The sequence below is a fragment of the Pezoporus wallicus genome, unplaced genomic scaffold (genome assembly GCF_028554395.1).
Source record: "Pezoporus wallicus isolate ANWC-B61680 ecotype Strahan unplaced genomic scaffold, APGP_CSIRO_Pwel_v1 scaffold_2696, whole genome shotgun sequence".
Taxonomy (NCBI): domain Eukaryota; kingdom Metazoa; phylum Chordata; class Aves; order Psittaciformes; family Psittacidae; genus Pezoporus; species Pezoporus wallicus.
Genome location: NW_026637439.1, coordinates 440,001 through 459,569, shown reverse-complemented (window position 1 = coordinate 459,569; position 19,569 = coordinate 440,001). Strand labels below are relative to the sequence as shown.

Below are 19,569 nucleotides of genomic sequence, written 5' to 3'. Positions count from 1 at the left end.
CCGAAGTCTCACTCTTGACATTTCTAGATACTAATACTTTTACATAATACCAATATGTCAGTATATTAATGGATGATAGCTGCTTTCTGTCAGCCATGGTATTTGCAACTGGGCTCATGTTCAACTGGTTAGCCATCCAACCCCGCAGTCCCTTTCCGTGGTTACTAGTTTCTAAGTCACAGTTTTTCACTCTGTAAGTCTGACTTATATTCTTGTCTCCTGCATGTATGAACCTGATTTTCCAGCATTGAAATTATGTATTTTGAATTAGTTTATTTTACCCAGCAATCCAAATTGCTTTACAGGACTAATCTGTTCTTATTACTTACAATGTCAACAACATTTGTGCCAGCAGCAGGCTTTACTAGCAATTATTTTATACTTCCTCTCCAGTAATTAATAAATATATCAAATAGTTTAGACCTGGTGAACAGATTCCTGCAAGAACTCAGCAGAACCTCCTACATTATGATAATTATCCAATTACAACACACCAATTTCCAAACTATTTAAAATGTGTTAAACTGATACTGTACAGTGCTTAACTTTAATCACAACGTGGCGTAATTTCGTGCCAGTTGCTTTACAGTGTCGAGCTATATGGCAGTGTGTTTATCTCTGTTAATAAAGATTGCTGTCCTATTAAAAGCACACTTTTTGCTCTCCCTTAGACTTTCTAAATACTGCTTCATCTTGATGCTACAGACTAGAGTACTATTTTCCTTTTTTACTGGCTCATGAGGAGCTTTCAGAAGATCACATTCAGCACCATAAGGGATATTAGCAATATCTGTCTATCTGGTGCCAGCTATTTTGCAGTCCTCTACTTTTGTGTACTACCAACATGTTCCTGTCTGTTGAGCACTGGCAAAGACTGTTTCTTCGTTGGAGAGTATTGTCCTGGGTGTTCAGTCACTGGTAAAAAATTGCAGTTTTCAGATGTGGCCAAAAAAAGAGGAATTCCCTTTGCTGGTGTTTAAACTTTGCACTGAAGCATGTGATCAGTCAAACCCACAGAGATGTCAGTTGATGTCCATGAGCTTGATGGTTTTGCTTTGCATTGTACCTCAGAAAGGATTCAATTAAAAATTAATAACTCAGGAATCCAGCAGTCATTGAAGATTCATTTCAAGTCTTTTGTATAAAAATTCTTTGAAAAACCTGAATCTTTCTAATGACTTGCAGGCAAGATAAATAAGCAAGTGCATAAGTACATAAAATATGTAAAAACTACCTTTTTTTTCTTTCTTTTCCAAAAGGATTGATCACTTGCAGCTTTATTCTGTGCCTTCTTTAAACTTCAGATTTTAATTTGATATCCCATTAGAGATTTTATTATATCCAGATATTGACAAATCAATAATTAATTTTATTTAATTCCAATAAGAATCACATACATGGATATTTTTATTTTAAAATTAGCTATCAATTAAACCAGAAAATCTGCCTCAAAGGTAGGACAAAAAGAGAGCAGCTAAAATAAGGTTTGTGACAGGTTCATAATCAAAGCTCTTGTCTCTATTGGGAAATAAACACTTGTGAGGATTCTCAGCGTGTTTTACAGTCTTAACAGCTGTCAGGTCTCCCTTGATTGACCCTGAATAAAATCTAACTGGGGGTGACAAAAAAATATGTCCATCAACTTTGCTCATGCATTACAACATAAAAATCGACCGGAGTCATTGACTACAGGTAGCAATGAGCAAAACTACATAAGATAAATACTCTGGTTTGCAGATACTCATTCACTCCACTTTCATCTGCCACCTTGATTTTTGGATTGGGCATTCATGGATAAAAAGTAGGTGATCTGAAAAAATCATGTGTGTCTTTTAAGAGACAGTATCATGTTATGTTACTCCCTTCACAAAAATTTATGTTACACGGTGTTAGACCATGAGCTAAGCTTAATGTAACACCATGCATAAAAAACTGCACATCATCATTGTAATGTGTGTCAGAACAATGAATTGTTACATCACATATCTCTTCATTTGTATATAGGGAACCCATGGAAATAATTTGCAAAGGAATATATTCTCCTTTTGATGCATGCACATAAATCCCTCTTCTCTCACTACTTTCAGCTCTTTGTACTTTGGTTGGCCTGAGCTAGGAAAAACTGCTTTTAAAAAAGCCTTGAGTTAGCTAAAAACGTTTGAATTGTAGCTTAGCTTTTATTATAGACACAGTTTAACCCTGAAAACTGTATGAGAGAGCTGGTTTGTAACCTGTGCTCCCCAGTAGTGTCATATTTGAGGAATCACCATTGCTGCCTTCTCTACCCAGGGTAAATTGTACTGTCACTATAACTTTGCTGAAGATGAGTAGGTTTCCTTCTGATTTCATGCCACCACATCCCAGTGGGCTACTCCCTTTTTACAAAAGCATAGATGAAATCAGAATCCATCCTGTAGTGTCAGGAGAAGGTACAAACAGGAACAGACTTTGCTTCTGACTCTCTTCAGCTTCTACCTGATGTTTCCGTCCCACCCAGCCTAGCTTCCCAACATAATTGAGCCTCTCCTGGAACAAAACACAGCTCCCATTGATCACCATTTTCAGCAGGTATCTTGCAAATTCTGAAGCAGCAACCCATTTTATGCTTGTTGCATCCCATGGCTTTTCCTGCTTGCTTGTACTTGTGGTGTTGAGAAACTCTCTAAGTATTTCAGAGGGATATTTGTGGAAGATCACTTTGACAGGGGATGATCACCTGAAAGTGTGTCAAGAGGTCTACATTACAAGGAGTACTGATACTATGCTGTACGGTCACAACCAGAGAAATTTATTCTTGTGTACTTAAACAGAGCCTAGCTTTGTGCTGGTCAATAAACGGAGGTTATTTTTATCTACTGAATGTATATATATATTAAATAAAAAAAAGAAGAAAAAAGATGACACCATTAACTTTTATTCAAAATCAAATTATATTTATCAAATCATATTTCCAACTACTGGAAAAAGGGAAATATAACCCCCATTTTCAAGAAGGCGAAAATTGATGACTCACAGAACTACAGACCAGTCAGTCTCACCTCCATCCCTGGCAAAATCTTGGAGCAGATTCTCCTGGAAGACATGCTAAGGCGCATGAAAAACAACAAGGTGCTTGGTGACAGCCAGCATGGCTTCACTAAGGGAAAATCCTGCCTGACCAAATTGGTGGTTTTCTATGATGATGCTACAGAACTGATGGACAGGGGTAGAGCAATTGATGTCATCTACCTGGACTTGTGCAAAGCATTTGACACTGTCCCACACAACATCCTTATCTCTAAATTGGAGAGACATCAATTTGATGGATGGACCACTCGGTGGATAAAGAACTGGCTGCATGGCTGCACGCAAAGAGTTGTGGTCAATGGCTCAATGTCCAGCTGGAGACCAGTAACGAGTGGTGTCCCTCGGGGATTGGTGTTGGGACCGGACTTGTTCAACATCTTTATCACTGACATGGACAGTGGGATTGAGTGCACCCTCAGCAAGTTTGCCGATGACACCAATCTGTGTGGTTCGGTTGATTGGCCGGAGGGAAGGAATGCCATCCAGAGGGACCTCGACACACTTGTGAGGTGGGCTGATGCCAACCTCATGAAGTTTAACCATGCCGAGTGCAAGGTCCTACACCTGGGTTGGGGCAATCCCAGGCACAGCTACAGGTTGGGCAGAGAAGAGATTCAGAGCAGCCCTGCGGAGAAGGACTTGGGGGTGTTGGTAGATGAGAAACTTAACATGAGCTGGCTGCAGTGTGTGCTTGCAGCCCAGAAAGCCAACTGTGTCCTGGGCTGCATCAAAAGGAGCGTGACCAGCAGGCCAAAGGAGGTGATCCTGCCCCTCTGCTGTGCTCTCATGGACCTTACTTGGAGTATTGTGTAGAGTTCTGGTGTCCTCAACATAACAAGGACATGGAACTGTTGGAACAAGTCCAGAGGAGAGCCACAAGGTTGATCAGGGGACTGGAGCACCTCCTGTATGAAGACAGGCTGAGAAAGTGGGGCTGTTGAGCCTGGAGAAGAGAAGGCTGCGTGGACACCTCATAGCAGCCTTCCAGTATCTGAAGGAGACCTATAGGGATGCTGGGGAGGGATTCTTCATTAGGGACTGTAGTGATAGGACAAGGGGTAATGGGTTAAAACTTAAACAGAGAAAGTTTAAATTGGATATAAGGAAGAAGTTCTTTCCTGTAAGGGTGGTGAGGCACTGGAATGGGTTGCCCAGGGAGGTTGTGAATGCTCCACCCCTGGCGGTAAGGGTAGCCTTTAATTGACAGGCATATTAACTGGGAATTGCTAATATTACAGGGACTTGTGGCATACTGTAATGCTTTTGAGTCTGTCCACTCTTTTCTTGTGACAAAGCATATATGCAGCATTAACTTTTTAAGCTGTTTTTCACAGAGAATGTTATGAGTTGTTAGCAGGGCTTTGCAGCCTGGCATGCTTCCTTGCATGCGAATTAGGTGCACTGTGAACATTTTCTATTAAACACCTATTAAACACCAGTTGTTTATGTAGGCAGAGATCTGAGCTCATCAGGCAGATTAGCTGCTTCCAGTCCTTTATTCTTAAGTGAAATGGGAATGATCAGTAAACACTAAATGTGCTCTTATCCAGAAGAAATAAATAAGATTTAGCTAGATTTTTTAGGCAGAAGGCATAGTATATTGGCAGTGACAATTACACCCGCACAACTAAATTTGTGAAAATCATGTAACAGACTGCTTTGGAAATATTCCTTATTTGGAGCCAAGTGAAAGCTGATATGACCAGATGACACTGCATATCAGCAGTGCTGATCACAGCAGCTGCAGCTTTACATGTAATGTGCTTGGAAGGAGCAATACAGGAGAATATGTAATGATACGCATAAGGTGCCACGTACAGAATTACTTGTTCCATCTATCTGCATAGCTAGACCATTGGCAAATTAGGTTTAGGCACCTGCCTCTATGCAACAGTATGCACATAATTACTGAGTCAACAGATCTTATGAGAAACCTTGAACCAGATGCAACACAAGCAGAACAATGCCAAATTCCTTGAAAAATCAACAGTTTCTGTACCATGTAAAAGATACAATAGGATTCATAATCTTCATAATGGAGTGTATTCAACTCTGGTGCGATGTTACTAATTTAAATAGAAACATATCTACGACTGCCTAAGCTAAAAATTGTTTCAAAGGAGTCCGGGGGGGGGGGTGGGGGGTTGGGGGGGGAGTTGGGAATAAAAAATAATCCTTTAATTAAAAAAGGAGTGACTGTCCTGGAAAACAGTATACATATTTTCCTTGATATTCAGATATACAGACCCTTTGAAATAAAATTACTGAAGTGTTAATTTATACTTTTCAGGTACTAATACAAACATGTATTAGTGCAAACGAAGTAGATCATGCTTCAAACACTTTTTAGATGTATACTTCAGCATCCACCATTCACACTTTTTTCAATTTATCATCATATATGCTTAAATATTAACTAAGTTTTGGTATATTATCCGCTGTTATCTGAATTAGCTGTAGGAAAATAATTGTATTCTACTTCTAAGATACAGTAGCTGTGCCTAAAGACTGCCAGTGATGTAAGTTAATGCTTCAGGGCTAGAGATAAAACATTGTAGCACTTGGAAACATTAGTTACTTTTCTTAATACTGTTGCTTCTAGGCAATTTTTATTTTTGTACTGTTATTTGTTGTTAGCCTTCTCACTTATGGAGCAACTATGTCAGGTATAGAAATGACAACAAAGACTATTTTTGAAAAAATAATTGATGTATAGGTGCACAGTGGTAATGCAGCTTTCCTTGCAGCAGTGTGTATTTTCAAAGGGTATGTAGTGTAATCGCACTGCCTTGGGGTTGTTTAGAGAACAGCTTCAACCCCAGCATGATTCAATACAGCTTTCTAAAGCTAGAGTAAAAAGATCTGAATTTCCGTCAAAGTAAGGTGATGCATTTTCCCTTGTTCTTGCCAGGATGCTGCTTTCCTTCCTCCTCCTCCTGCATGGGAAATGGCAGGTTTGCACATCAAATACATAATACATCTGTGAACTTGCCTCCAGGTCATAGCTGTTCACAGGGTTATGTAGGCTGTTGATGTTGGGACCTGTGTCTCCCTGCAGAGACAACCTGCTGAGCTAAGGCTGTGTTGGGGCTGGTACAGCTTGCAGGTCCCTGACTTGTGTTCTGTCACAGGGATCACATTTGTTCTTCTCTGCAGATAAGACACAACCCCGCAGACTTGAGCAATCTTGGCTCTCTCTATTCCATGTCTGAACAGGACCCAAAGGTGCCAGCTGCACTCCCATGGCTGTTGGCTGACGAACTGTAACTGTCATGTCATCAAAAGCAACATGACATCCTCCCGTGGAGAGAGGTTTTCTCAAGAGATGTTGGTCACTGACAGTGTCAAGAGCCAGGGCAAGTGGCTAACACAGGACGAAAGGATGTGGGAAAAACAAAGGCCTCCACAGACCTTCCTGAACTGTACTCCACTGTTTTTAACTTTATTTATTTGTTTAAGCTATTTTTTCTTTCTTATCAACTTAAATGCTCATTATAAGGAAGTTTTTTTCAAACACAGACCCAAAGGGGTTTTGTTTTGGTTTGGTTTTTAATGGTTAGCCTCAGCTAAGTACAATTGTGAAAGAAAATACCTCTTGAGCTTTGAGACAGTTATAAGTCTGGAGCTGAGCTGTCAGTGATAATGATGCCTCTTTATTTGCTTCTATCAATCAGTCCCTTGACACTAAAGGGGCAGATAGGTTCTTCTAGAGAACCTTGGCAGAATGATGACAGTACTAAGTTGTAGTTACAATTAAAGCTTTAAAGGATTTAAAGGTTATTATAGCACAGAATTTATGATTGGGATGGCACAAGGTTTCTACAAGCAGAATCAGTGTAGTAAGATTTATAAGTAGCATAGTACAGAATTTTGTAACACAGTTTAACTTACAATTTCACCTGGACCCTCTGAGAACTAGGTCAATTCTTAATAACTGGTTTGCTGTATCAACATGACAATCATAACCTAGACTCAAATCATACAAAAGAATACGAGTCACTCCTTCATTCTTTGGAGGAAGCAGAAGACACAGTAGAGGTGTCCTGGCCAGGTCCTAGTCTTACTCCCTGTCCAGCAGCAGTTCTGGTCCATGTTCCCGGTTAGGACTTGTGTTTGATTTTACAGACGGTGCACTGGTGCTGTTACCATCCTTGTTCTGTGTCAGGGTCATCAACACCACCAAGCTTCTGGGTGCCTGGGACCTTCAAGGACAGTAAGGACAGGAGTAATCGGCCTCATGCCCAGGAACCGAGGCTGGTAGGAAGGGGAAGAAGAAATCCGTTTCCTTTGTCTGCTTAGTGCACAAGACATTCAGGGCCTGATAATGAGGGGAGAGGGACAAATACGTGATCCGGTTGTCCTCAGAGAATGGCTGCTCGCCCCACAACATGGTATTAGCTATGCTAACCACATCACCACGGGTTGGGAGCTGGATCTAAAGGTCACGCCGTGCTCCCTGGCACCACCGTGGCACTAGTCACACCGCCTCCGAATAACTCGTGCGGAATCACGCTTCTCTTGCGGGTGCTCGGCGAGCAAACAGCAACCGACACACAGCCGCCCGGCCCGGCCCGGCCACACCCGGCGCGGAACGTCGCCATGGCGACACCTCCAGTGAGCCGGAGGAGGCGGCGCAAGAGCGGTAAGCGCGTAGCACCGCCCCCGCCGCCGGTGATGCCGCTCAAGCTGCCGCCTTGGCGCATGCGCGGGTCAAGTGCGCAGTCACGGCGCAGCGTCTTGTTCTCCGAGCCTTCCGCTCTTGCGCCGCTCGTCGCCAGCAGTGCCATGGCTGACCCGCGCTTGAAGCAGATCAGGATCAAGATCGGCGTCGTGAGGCGGTGGGTGCGCGCCCGCCCGCCGCGGGGGAGGGCGCCGGGGCCATCGCCCCACGGAGACGCGCGCCTTGGCCGTGGGGAGCGGTTGTGGGAGATCCCGAGGGGACGAGAAGAGGGAGGGCTCGGGCCTGGCTCTGCCGAGAGCTTTACCGGCGGCCCCCGCCGCCTCGAGCGGGGTGCGGGCCTTGCCGCGGGGCTCTGCCAGGGGACTTCGAGCATAGCCGGCCGTGCCTGCGGCAGGGACCGGGATTGGCGGCGGTGGGGTGGGGCTGCGGGGTGTGCCGGGCGGCTGCTCTGGCATTAGTTGTGCCATGGCTGACGGCTTCTCTCTTTTCGCTCCCCGCCGTCGGGAGCCTTTCTTTCCCGAGACGACAGTTAAACGGGGATATTGTTCTGTTTCAGTAATGATTTTGGGGGCCAAGGGGACCCACGCCGTCATACCCGTCAGTGTACGGGGCAGTCTCGCTGGACACCTTGCCGAGGCATGAAGTCTTACATACCAAATGTTAAACGGGTTGTTTCTAATTTGAAACCTAATACTGCAAAAATGATGGTAAATTCATCCCCTGAGTCTCGGCTTTGCCTAGTTTTAACACAGTCTTAATTTAAAAAAAAAAAGTTGCAGTTTTATCTCTCTGAATCCCTCTTACTGTCACTGTAAACACAAGGCTTTGACTTGAAATATTTGGTCACAGTGGGATTTATTAAGGCTACACCCTATAAAGACTGCTCTGGCTCAGGCCAGAGAATCAGTATGTGTGCTGTGTCAGGATGTTAAATAGTCCAGTTTCATACATTGTTGTATTATGGCCTATCTACTTTCAGTTAGTAACAGTAAGATGGACCCACTTTCTAATACCCGATTAGCTTCGAAAGGCTGGACTTGAAGAGTAAAGTGGATACAGATTTATCACTCTCTTTACTCAGGACACAAGCACTTTTTGTTCCTAGGCTCCCAATGGGGAGCAGTTCTCAAGTACTGCCATAAGCAAGAAACTGATTATATGATTGTAAGGTCCAGTTTCAGTCTGTCTATTCTTTTTGTTAGCTAGAAGTATAGCTTTTTTTGGCTAGAAACTTTTGAGAAAGCTGTTGTATCTAATAAGACACAATTTTATTTTTGTAGTTTGTGGAAGTTTCACAACTGTCTTATTGATGCTGTTTGACAGTTTTAGTGAGAGAACTGTGTGGTAATACTGAACAGCACTTCAGATGGCCATTACTTAATGACAAATCACCACAAAAGTTACTCGAATAAGATTTTTCCTCTCATTTGTAGATTAGGAAACAGTGACTGGGAAGTCTTACTAGGTAATGAACAACTATGGGAAGACCCCAGCAGAGCTGGTGCAGGTCTGCATTTTCAAGTTGGGTTCCTGTTCCCTGTGGCCATGTCCCCCTGGAAGTGACCTAGTGATGCTAAGTCTGGTTGTGCAAATAACTGCATGGGAAGCTAGCTCAGTGTCTGCCACTGTCTGTTGTGCTTGCATGTTCTTTTTCTTCATTTCTCTGTTTCTGCAGCTTAAGTGAATCTGAGAGAGCCGAGAACAAGAGGTTAAAACTTAATAGCGTTTGTTGTCCTGCATGAGCAGTTTACTGGTTGGTGTGGCTCTTCTGTTTGTTCACTTGATTTGCAGATGTCCATGGCTGCTGGCTTTGGTTTTGTTACAAGTCTGTTGCATCCAAGTTACAGAGTAAGTTACTAATATTCCTGATGGATATTAGTACAGCTACAATGACACTAGCACAGTTCAAATAAATACAGGCAAAATTAATATATACAATGTTTCTAATGTCTCTACTTTGTTCCTAATAGCACATTTCCCCTGATGTATTAGGTTTTTTTGCTGGGTCTCTGGGTCCTAAGGCCACTGGCTCAGTTTGGTAGTGGGGAGGAGACAAATTCAAGCAAGTCATCAGCATCCCGGATCCTTTATTGAGAGGAGTATGATGTTGATTGGTTTGTACTTCTGAGTCTGCATTTAGAAATGCATGTTAAAAAGTGCACATCTTAGTTCTCCTTCATTGGTTCGTACTCCACTTTTTGGCTGAATTGACTGCATATGGTGTGCTTTACATGCATTGAATAGTTTTGTTATCCTAAAACTGGTTTTAACCATGTCTCAGAATTGCACTCCTTTGACCAATATTTGACTATTGATGAACTGTTTATAGCACTGGGGCATTTCGGCATCTTCCTGTGCCTGTGTGTTTAAGGGCTCTCCTGTCATCTCATGCTTCTGCTCTCATAAGATTTGATCTTTTATGCTGCTTTTTAAAATTCTAAGTTAGAGCTCATTTCTGTTAGTAACAAAAATCAAGACAATAGTGTTATACTGCCCAACTGTACAAAGCTGAGCAAACAATACAACAAATCAGGTAATTGTTACCTGGTCATAACAGTGGTTACAGTTAAAGAAGTAAAAAAGACCTGTCCAGGCTGGCCAACACAAGTTCAGGCAATGTCTGACTATTCCTGAGAACTATTTTGTAGGCCTAATACAAAGTCTGCAGCCTCTTAAAAATGATGCTTAATAAGTTACAGTATGTTTCAGGGATACTGTAAGGTGGGGATTCCTCTGAGCTGAAACAGTTGCTGCTTGTGACAGGAGAAGACTTGATGTTGGTCCATGATGGCTTAGGCTAATTTACATCTGAGGGGCTGTGTTAGAGTTTTCTCCTTTTTGCCCTGCACAAGGATTTAGAGGGTTTAGGTGAGCACCCATCTGTATATTTTGGTTACAGAGCAGGTTGCTTAAATTCCCACTGGATATTAGTGTGGTTACAGTGATCCAGGGAGCTGATCCACTCAAAAATAACCTGGTGTCATGGTTTAAACCTAGCCAGACAGCTCGTTCACTCACTCCCAGTGAGTGGTGCTGGGGTGGAAGCAATCAAGGCCCGTGTCCACCCACCCCCCCTGGGGGCTGTCCCCTTCCTCGCTCCCGGAGGGATGGGGACGAGAATTGAAAGAGTGCAACTCCCACGGGTTGAGACAAAAACAGTCCAGCAAACAATGTACAATACAAATCACCACTGCTACCACCAACGACAACAATAAGAGAAAATATCAAGGGAAGGGAATAAGATACCACCCGCCGAGTCTGACCCAGAAGACCCCGTGTCCTTCCGGGTAACTCCCAGTTACTCCCCACCGGGCATGATGTGCTGTGGTATGGAATACCTCTTTGGCTAGCTTGTGTCAGGTGTCCTGTCTCTGCTTCCTTCCAGCTTCTCCTCCTCCCTGGCAGAGCATGAGCCTCACAAAGTCCTTGGTCAGGATAAACATTACTTAGCAACAACTGAAAACATTGGTGTTATCAGCACTGTTCCCAGGCTGAAAGTCAAAACACAATGCTGCACCAGCTACCAAGGAGAAAAATTGACTGCTAATGCTAAACCCAGGACACCTGGACTGAAAAAAAAATAGAATAGGTCTGCCTGGACCAGCTCACCATGCAACTATACAACTTTCAGGGTTAGCACAAAGAAAGGGATGAAAACATTTGGGGGAATGTTACACTTGCAGTGACAGGATTCAGATTTGGTTTTGGAGAATGTGTGAATAAACAGGTCAGATTAGCTTCTGTTTGCTATACGGTAACTACATGTGCATCTGCAGTTACTCTGCAGCAGCTTGCATACTACTGTAAGTGAAAGTAACTCAAAAAAAAAAGGAATGTTATCTTACAGTCCCTGCAGGGGAGATGATACAGCAGTACGTCAGCAGCTCCCACTTCCGTAATGGTTGTCAACACAGATACAAGAAGGCTCAGTCCCACTCCCCTGTTCCTTCTCCAACCAAAAGCCTAGTTATATAATATACTACAGTAGGCATGCATGTGACTTGAGTCAATTTAGGACATTAACATTGTCCTCTTATTTTGGACTATGGCAGCTCTGTAGGTATTTCTGATGTGTGAGAAGATTCACATAGAGGCTTATTGAATAAGCCATAAAATGACTGACTTAACACTTTGGTTGGTTTTCCTTAGGTTTTTTTTTCTGCATTTCCAGTTTAGAAAAGTACATTGAATTTTGCCTGTAATACTGATTTTTCAAGCATGTTCAATGGTCAGGCTATAAGAGTATATCAAAAAAAGGTAAGGGTCAAGAACTCTTAGGATATATTGAACTTTTTTGATGTTTCATTTGTCTTTTTTAATCACCTGCTGTAGCGCATTCTTTTCTCTTGTTAGTCACCTAATTCATCACTTTTTTTCAAACTAAGAGTAAAGCAGCTGTTCTGCTCTGGGTTTTTTTTTAGCTGTATATGATTTTTTTTGTGTACCCCTCTCAAGAGACAATATTGTAGGTTGTGGGTACTTTACCTGCATTTCTTATATTGCTATCTATCAGTGAAGGAAATATAAACTAGGAATAGGGAGAGCCTTTTGCTTTTTTTGACAAATCTGATAGCCAGGCTCTTGGTGATTGCTATTTTCATTAGCTTGTCATTCAGAAAAAGTAAATTTGATGGGCGTGAATAATGTTTGCTGTATTTGTGGCTTATATTCTAACAACCAATACTTCTGGTTTAATTACTTCAAAATAGTCTTAGTAAATCCAAACTCAGACAACATGCTGGCTAGTGAGGGAATTGATTAGAAAAGTCTTTCTGAAAATATCTTATTCTTATTTCAGGTTGGCAGTGATTTTAAAAACTACTGCAAATAAAGTAAGTTGAGTTATGTGAAAATAGCACTGACGTTTGCCCATAGCTTCTATCTGATTAAATGGAAGTGACACCAGTAGATTAGAATGAGACTAAGACAATTCACATTGCAATTGTGTTAGTTTAACTTTAACAATCTTTTAACACTCTTGTTTAAATGTGGCTGACATACCATAATTACAAATCTACAAGCCTTGATTATAGAATTTTACATCATGAACCTATGGGGGAAGTGTATTGATTTTTGTGAAGCAACTCTTTTTTTTTTAAACCACCTTCCTAAACTATGGAATCTTCCCAAGATTGTTCTTTTCCTGTCGTGCTGGTGTTGGTGCTATTTTTATTCTTTGTAAAATATCGTCATATTGCCAAGCAATTTACACTGTGATTTTTTTTTTTTTTTTTTTTTCTGCAAGCACAGGAAGCTCTGCAAGTTGCACAAAACTGTTGGCCTATTTTTAAATTAAATTATTTTACTGGTGAGCTCAGGATGTATTTTGTGCAAATATGAATTATTGCAGGGAGTACGGATATTCCTTTTGATGTAGGCTGACTAATTCAGGTGCAGAAGTAGCTCACTTTCTTATTACTCAAGAAATCTGCTATTTCTGGTGTAAATCACTTTTTTTTTTTCTCAGTCTTCTGTCCACCATATGAATTATGGATGGGTGCTTACTTGCTTGTTTTCCATTAGCCATAGGCACTAGCTCTCATTTTTAGCATCAATATATTGATAAGAAACTCATGTCTCCTTTTGTAGTTCTTGTTGCATACAATTTTCTAATTATAACAACTGGTTGTTAGCTCAATTAATGGGAAGGGATGGGTTATGTTATGTTATACAGGTATTGAAGAATGATCTGCAAAGCTGTTCAGCTATACTGAGTCTGCATGATAATGCAATTTAATATCTGTACACTTCACACCCAAGAGCTCAGGGATTCAAGAGGGTGAATGTATTGCATGCACTGTTGGATACAAGCTGACTCTATCCAAATTAAATAACCATTCTCAGAGTGCAGGAGCATTGTGCATTTGTTGTCTAGGTTTATCAGCAGCTCAGTCCTGGAGTCTTAAACTTGGGTTTCATGCTAGCCAAATGTGGTTATTGTGGTTCAGAGCTACTTGGATATGTCTTAAGTACCTTTTGTAGTAGTCCTGGAATTGGGAGCAGAAAGTCCAGAGCTGGCCTGCCTATGAAAGCTGCTTTGGTCTTTTAGAGTTACTAACTTAACATAAACAACTGCATTATTGGACCTCGCTGACAGAGGGCACCTGCATTTACCTAGTGCTATCTGAGTTAACATCTGTGGCATACATAGTCACCAGCCCATATAATTAGCTGAAGGGTAGTTGCAAGTTGACTCATCTCCAGAAAATTACTTGCATGAAGGGATTCCTATTTCCCTGTGTATTTTAATGTATGCTTTCTTTTAAATTTCAGCAATATCAAACAGTGTCCACAGGTATCATAAAAAGCTGTGAAAAGAGCACTGTGTTGTTTTGTTTGGGTTTTGTGGTTTTGTTTAGTTTTCCTTGTTTGTTTGGTTTTTATGATTTTTGATTTAATTTGTTTTTTCAGCAGACCTAAACACTGGTTCCTTTTTAGAAGTGTCTCACAAATTCAAACTAGTAATGGGCAGATCTTTAAAAGATTGCCTCCTTTACATTCCTTTCTCCATCTCATTACCTCTTCTCAAAAGACATCAAAGCCTTTAGTGAAACCTATAGAACAGAATCATAGAATAGTTAGGGTTGGAAAGGACCTTAAGATCATCTAGTTCCAACCCCCCTGCCATGGGCAGGGACATCTCACACTAAACCATGTCACCCAAGGCTCTGTCCAACCTGGCCTTGAACACTGCCAGGGATGGAGCATTCACAACCTCCCTGGGGAGCCCATTCCAGTGCCTCACCACCCTAACAGGAAAGAATTTCCTCCTTATATCCAATTTAAACTTCCCCTGTGTAAGTTTTAACCTGTTACCCCTTGTCCTGTCACTGCAGTCCCTAATGAAGGGTCCCTCCCCAGCATCCTTATAGGCCCCCTTCAGATACTGCGCTATAAGGTCTCCACGCAGCCTTCTCTTCTCCAGGCTGAACAGCCCCAACTTTCTCAGCCTGTCTTCATACAGGAGGTGCTCCAGTCCCCTGATCAACCTTGTGGCTCTCCTCTGGACTTGTTCCAACAGTTCCATGTCCTTGTTATGTTGAGGACACCAGAACTGTACAAAATACTCCAAATGAGGTTTCACAAGAGCAGAGTAGAGGGGCAGGATCACCTCCTTTGGCCTGCTGGTCACACTCCTTTTGATGCAGCCCAGGATACAGTTGGCTTTCTGGGCTGTGAACGCACACTGCAGCCAGCTCATGTTAAGTTTCTCATCTACCAACACCCCCAAGTCCTTCCATGCAAGGCTGCTCTGAATCCCTTCTCTGCCCAACCTGTAGCTGTGCCTGGGATTGCCCCAACCCAGGTGTAGGACCTTGCACTTGGCATGGTTAAACTTCATGAGGTTGGCATCAGCCCACCTCACAAGCGTGTCGAGGTCCCTCTGAATGGCATTCCTTCTCTCCAGGGTATCAACCGAACCACACAGCTTGGTGTCATCGGCAAACTTGCTGAGGGCACACTCAATCCCACTGTCCAGGTCAGCGACAAAGATGTTGAACAAGATCGATCCCAACACTGATCCCTGAGGGACACCACTCGTTACTGGTCTCCAGCCAGACATTGAGCCATTGACCACAACTCTTTGCATGCGGCCATGCAGCCGGTTCTTTATCCACTGAGTGGTCCATCCATCAAAGTGATGTCTCTCCAATTTAGAGACAAGGATGTCGTGTGGGACTGTGTCGAACGCTTTGCATAAGTCCAGGTAGATGGCATTGTTCTGGCATCTTGGGCTTTTTGTGCTTACAATTATCTTCTCCCCTCTGAGACAAATTTGTCTTGTGCATGTCCATGCTGACCAAAGTAATCTACTGACATCATCATTTTAACTGGTTAAACTATGCTGTGCATCAGGTTTATCACCATGCATTGGTAATGGATATTAAGGGGGAAGGGCAAGAACATACGCAAAACTGTGTCTTTGCAGCCTTAAATTCTTTAAGCACTCTTTCAGAAGCTTGGTAATAGAGTAGTTACAGTTGCTTGGCAACCCTAGTTTCGTGCCATTATGCATGCATGTAGTACTCTTGTCTTGGTTTTGATTGTACATACTTTTTTCTTTACATTCTTACTCATGGCATGGAGCCACGTACTCATCTATGTGGATAAACCAGTTACAAGTAATCACTTTGTACTGAATTAGAATGTGGATCTATGGGAAAACAAAAAAACAAAAACCAAACTAGATTTGTGGTAGTGCTTTATGTACAAAAGATGAGTTACAACTGCATAATCCAGCCTGGCTTGACTGTGAGTTATTAAATTATATGTATTATATAGGTGGAAAACTCATTCTGGATCAGGAGGTGCACTGTATTTTCTTAAAACTGTATTAGGTCTCTTTCCTGATGCATTGTGAATTGATTATACACACAGTATGTTGTTTAATTTTGCTTATTACTGTAGCACTTCCAGTTTATCCCCAGCTGGGGGAGGGAAAGAGGAATTTGATTCTCTGCTTTTCGTCCAAAACAAAAGTCTCGACTGAAGATGATGACTGGGTAATAGAAGGGAAAATGAAGTGGAGATCTGTGGAACTCCAATTATTACCATGTCAGAGGTCCTATTTTTTGTTCTTCCTTCTCTAGAAGCAAAGATCTCAGGCTCCTTAGCATTTACAAATTTCAGCTGTCCTATTCCATTCCATGCCATTCTCTCCCTGAATTTTTGCCAGTCCAGAACCTATTTGCGATGGGCTGATTAACTTTTCACTTCTCTCCAGCTCTTGTTTTCCTTCCATCTGAAATGCTTTTTCAGCTTTCTTGATGGACTAGCCTTTCGCTTCATTGTCCATGACCATCCAAGTTGCTTCTTTCTGTACCTCAACAAAATCATGATCCCCAGTCATCATTCTCTGCTTTTTGAGTAGTCCATAACTTAAGCACTTTCATCCTGGTTGCATCTGTTGGATTCTTCCATTCCTTCGACTCCTTCATGCTCCCACTGGCTGCCTGCATTCAGGGATGCCCTAGCCAGGCAGACTTTCTCAGCAGGGCAAAAAGGAAACTTCAGTTGTGGCTATGGCAAGGATTTAAAAAAGTCCCTTGCTCTTGCATTCCTATATGAGTGTATTGCAAAAGCAGGGAAATAACTGTGTTGAGAAGCAAGGGCAGAATGTGAAACCCTGGTTATTCAGAGAAGTCTTTGGAAGTGGAGTTGCTGTGAAAATGTTAAAAAAATCAAGTCATTTTTGACTTGAAATATTTTTCTGTCTTAAAAAAAAAACCTTGTACCTGTTTTTCATTGTGTTCACAGTAGTAATTCCTCACAAAAGCCAAGCTTACAAAGTTAACCTTAAGTGTCATGGTAAGTTAGTTATTTAAGCTGTAGATGCCTGAGGGCTAAAAATTACGTGCATACTTGTGTGTGGTCACATTTTGACTCTTCAAAGAGAAAGTTTCTTTCTTATGGTGAGAGAATGAATGTATAAACTAGAAATCTTGTCCAAATCAGACAGTAGTCACTTATGGCTATGACAACATGGCACTTTATGGTATTAAAATTAGTCGTTCCATCATCTTTCTCCCTGACTTTTCCTTGTAGGCCCCAGTCTGTAATGCCTGTGTGCTTATGTAGCCTTAGTGAACCCAAGAATGTGCGTAAGTAATTGGAATATTTAAGACTGGATATTTTAAGTTTTGCAGGTAGTAATTAGCACAGTGCCAATTTTACTGCCCTATACTTGTGCGTAGTGTTAATACATGGAATTTATTATACTACAACAACAACAAAAAAAGGCACTGTACCCTCTACAGTTCCACTATTATGGATTTTTAGGTTTTACTAAGTCAGCATAGATATTTCATTATCCAGCCAATACATGCTGTCAGCTTTGGGGTTTCTGTGTGCTTAGGCTGAATCTATGGCATATTAGCATATACCGTGGTTAATAGTAACATTGGTTTCGAAAAGATGCATGTCCTTTCAATAGTGAAGCTACTCAATAGCATAACTGAGAAATTCCTTCTCATCTTCAGAGTTCCACTGAGCTTGCTTAGTCCATCCAGGGAAGTTTTTCTCGTGTTGGTCTTTCTAATGCTGGAGAGCAGTCTTATTTGGTGCCTTAAGCATGTAAGTGACATTCTAGCTCATATAGAATCTGATTTATTGGAAATCACTGGAGGTTGTGGGAGACATATAAAGAGTAGTAGTGTGTGCTTGCTCTATCCTTGTACCATTTTACAATTTTTATTTTAGCCATCCACTAGTAGTTCCTGCAGCTGTGGCTCAGGAAGGTGGAATTTTTGTCAGCCTAGCAGGGAGGATCTTGATTTTATTATACATTCAGAAAACTCATGTTGTGCATACTTTTTTCATCTGTCAGCCTTCAGTGAAAATGTGTGCCCTTCCTATGACCAGAGATGTACTTGCTAGTGATAATGATGCAACTACAGGAGATGACACTGGTGTTCATCTCTTGAATGGTCCAGAGTAGGTAATTTAGTACCTTTGGGGAGTGAGAAAGGAGGGGGATTTGAGGCTTTTTCAGCAGCCACAAGTCAGAGCAGTCTAAACCACTAGTAGCTCTGCACCCTAAACAGAGCAGAAGTGAAGTCCTTTCAGAAATCAGTGTCATCCTAATTCGGAGGTCTCATTTCCCTCTTCTTCTTTCCAATTCTCTGGTCTCTGATGCTAGTCAAACCTTTTGCTGGCCTTGCTCAATTTGCTTAACCCAGGAGAAAACCTGTCAGCTTTTGGTTTGGTTGTTTTGTTTTTTTTTTGCTCTTACTGTGTTAATTTCCTGCTGTTTTGGTGAACTGAATTGGTTCCTGGAGTGATCATTTGAGCATTAGTGCTGGGATAGGAGTGGGGAAGACCTCTGTTCAGCAGTGGCTGGCTTTTAGACTATCTTGAACCATCTTATCTTACTTTGCTCTTCAGCCTGGGGAGCTGAAGTGGAGAAGAGGAAGTGAGTAGAAGATAGATGAGAAAGTGAGTAGAAGATAGATGAGGAAGTAAATCATAATGTTATGGAAAAGGTAGTTAAGGAACTATTAGTGGTGTTTCAGTTTTTTTCTTTCTACCTTAAGATTCTCTTAAGCCTTTTGAGCTCTTCAGGGTTTGGTCTGCAGCTTTAAAGTAATAAAACTGCATTTTGTACACAGAACATACAAACTTGAAATTTATTGTTAAGTGATGTGGAAGTCAAACATATAAAGGATTTTGAAAGGGCAGCAGCCTCAGCCAGGAGCTGACCTATTGCGTATTAAACATTGAGAGTTTAATTTTGTTCTTCAGTGTTAGAAAGTCCTTAAGTTGATTTCTAGAGGCAGCTATAACACAGGAAATGTCACTTTAGACTTGTTTTGTTTCTTTATACTCTTTCCGTAATAGTTAACTACTGGCTGGCACTGGAGACAAGGTCCAGAATAATTGCATCTTATGTTTTTACTTTTTCATTTTGAAAGACTGGAAGAAGATAGTAAAACACTAGTATTTTGTTTGGGTTATTTTTTTTTCCTGTTTCTAGGGGTGTAGACTTCTGCTTCAGGGCCATGAAACATAACTGAGTAAAACAAGCTTGTTGTCAGTAGATTTAAATCGGGTATGTGGGAGTCTTTGCTTCCATTGAACATTTATGTGGAGGTCTGAACTTTGAAAAGGACTATTATAAATGGATACTGCTGCCTGCTCCAGGTGACTTAGAGGAGATAGTTGGGAATAATTAGGTTTAACACATTGCCTGTACTTTAAGAAATTCCAGATTCTTAACTTGCCATCTTTGAACATCAGCATTCTGCACAATGCATGCCCTGATCTGAGGGTGAGCAGAAAGAGAGGAAATGGGAACCTAGTTTCTTTAGCCTCTGTAGCCTCCA

General features: G+C 41.7%; 1 protein-coding gene across 1 annotated transcript in view; it reads left to right on the top strand.

The window, feature by feature from the left end:
* Positions 1-6,355: 6,355 nt before the first annotated feature.
* TBCA (tubulin folding cofactor A) overlaps positions 6,356-19,569 on the top strand; it is a 28,370-nt gene continuing 15,156 nt past the window's right edge. The window contains 3 exon segments of the mRNA XM_057405512.1: positions 6,356-6,488; positions 7,686-7,775; positions 7,778-7,904. Coding sequence (XP_057261495.1) covers positions 6,356-6,488; positions 7,686-7,775; positions 7,778-7,904 — 350 coding nt within the window.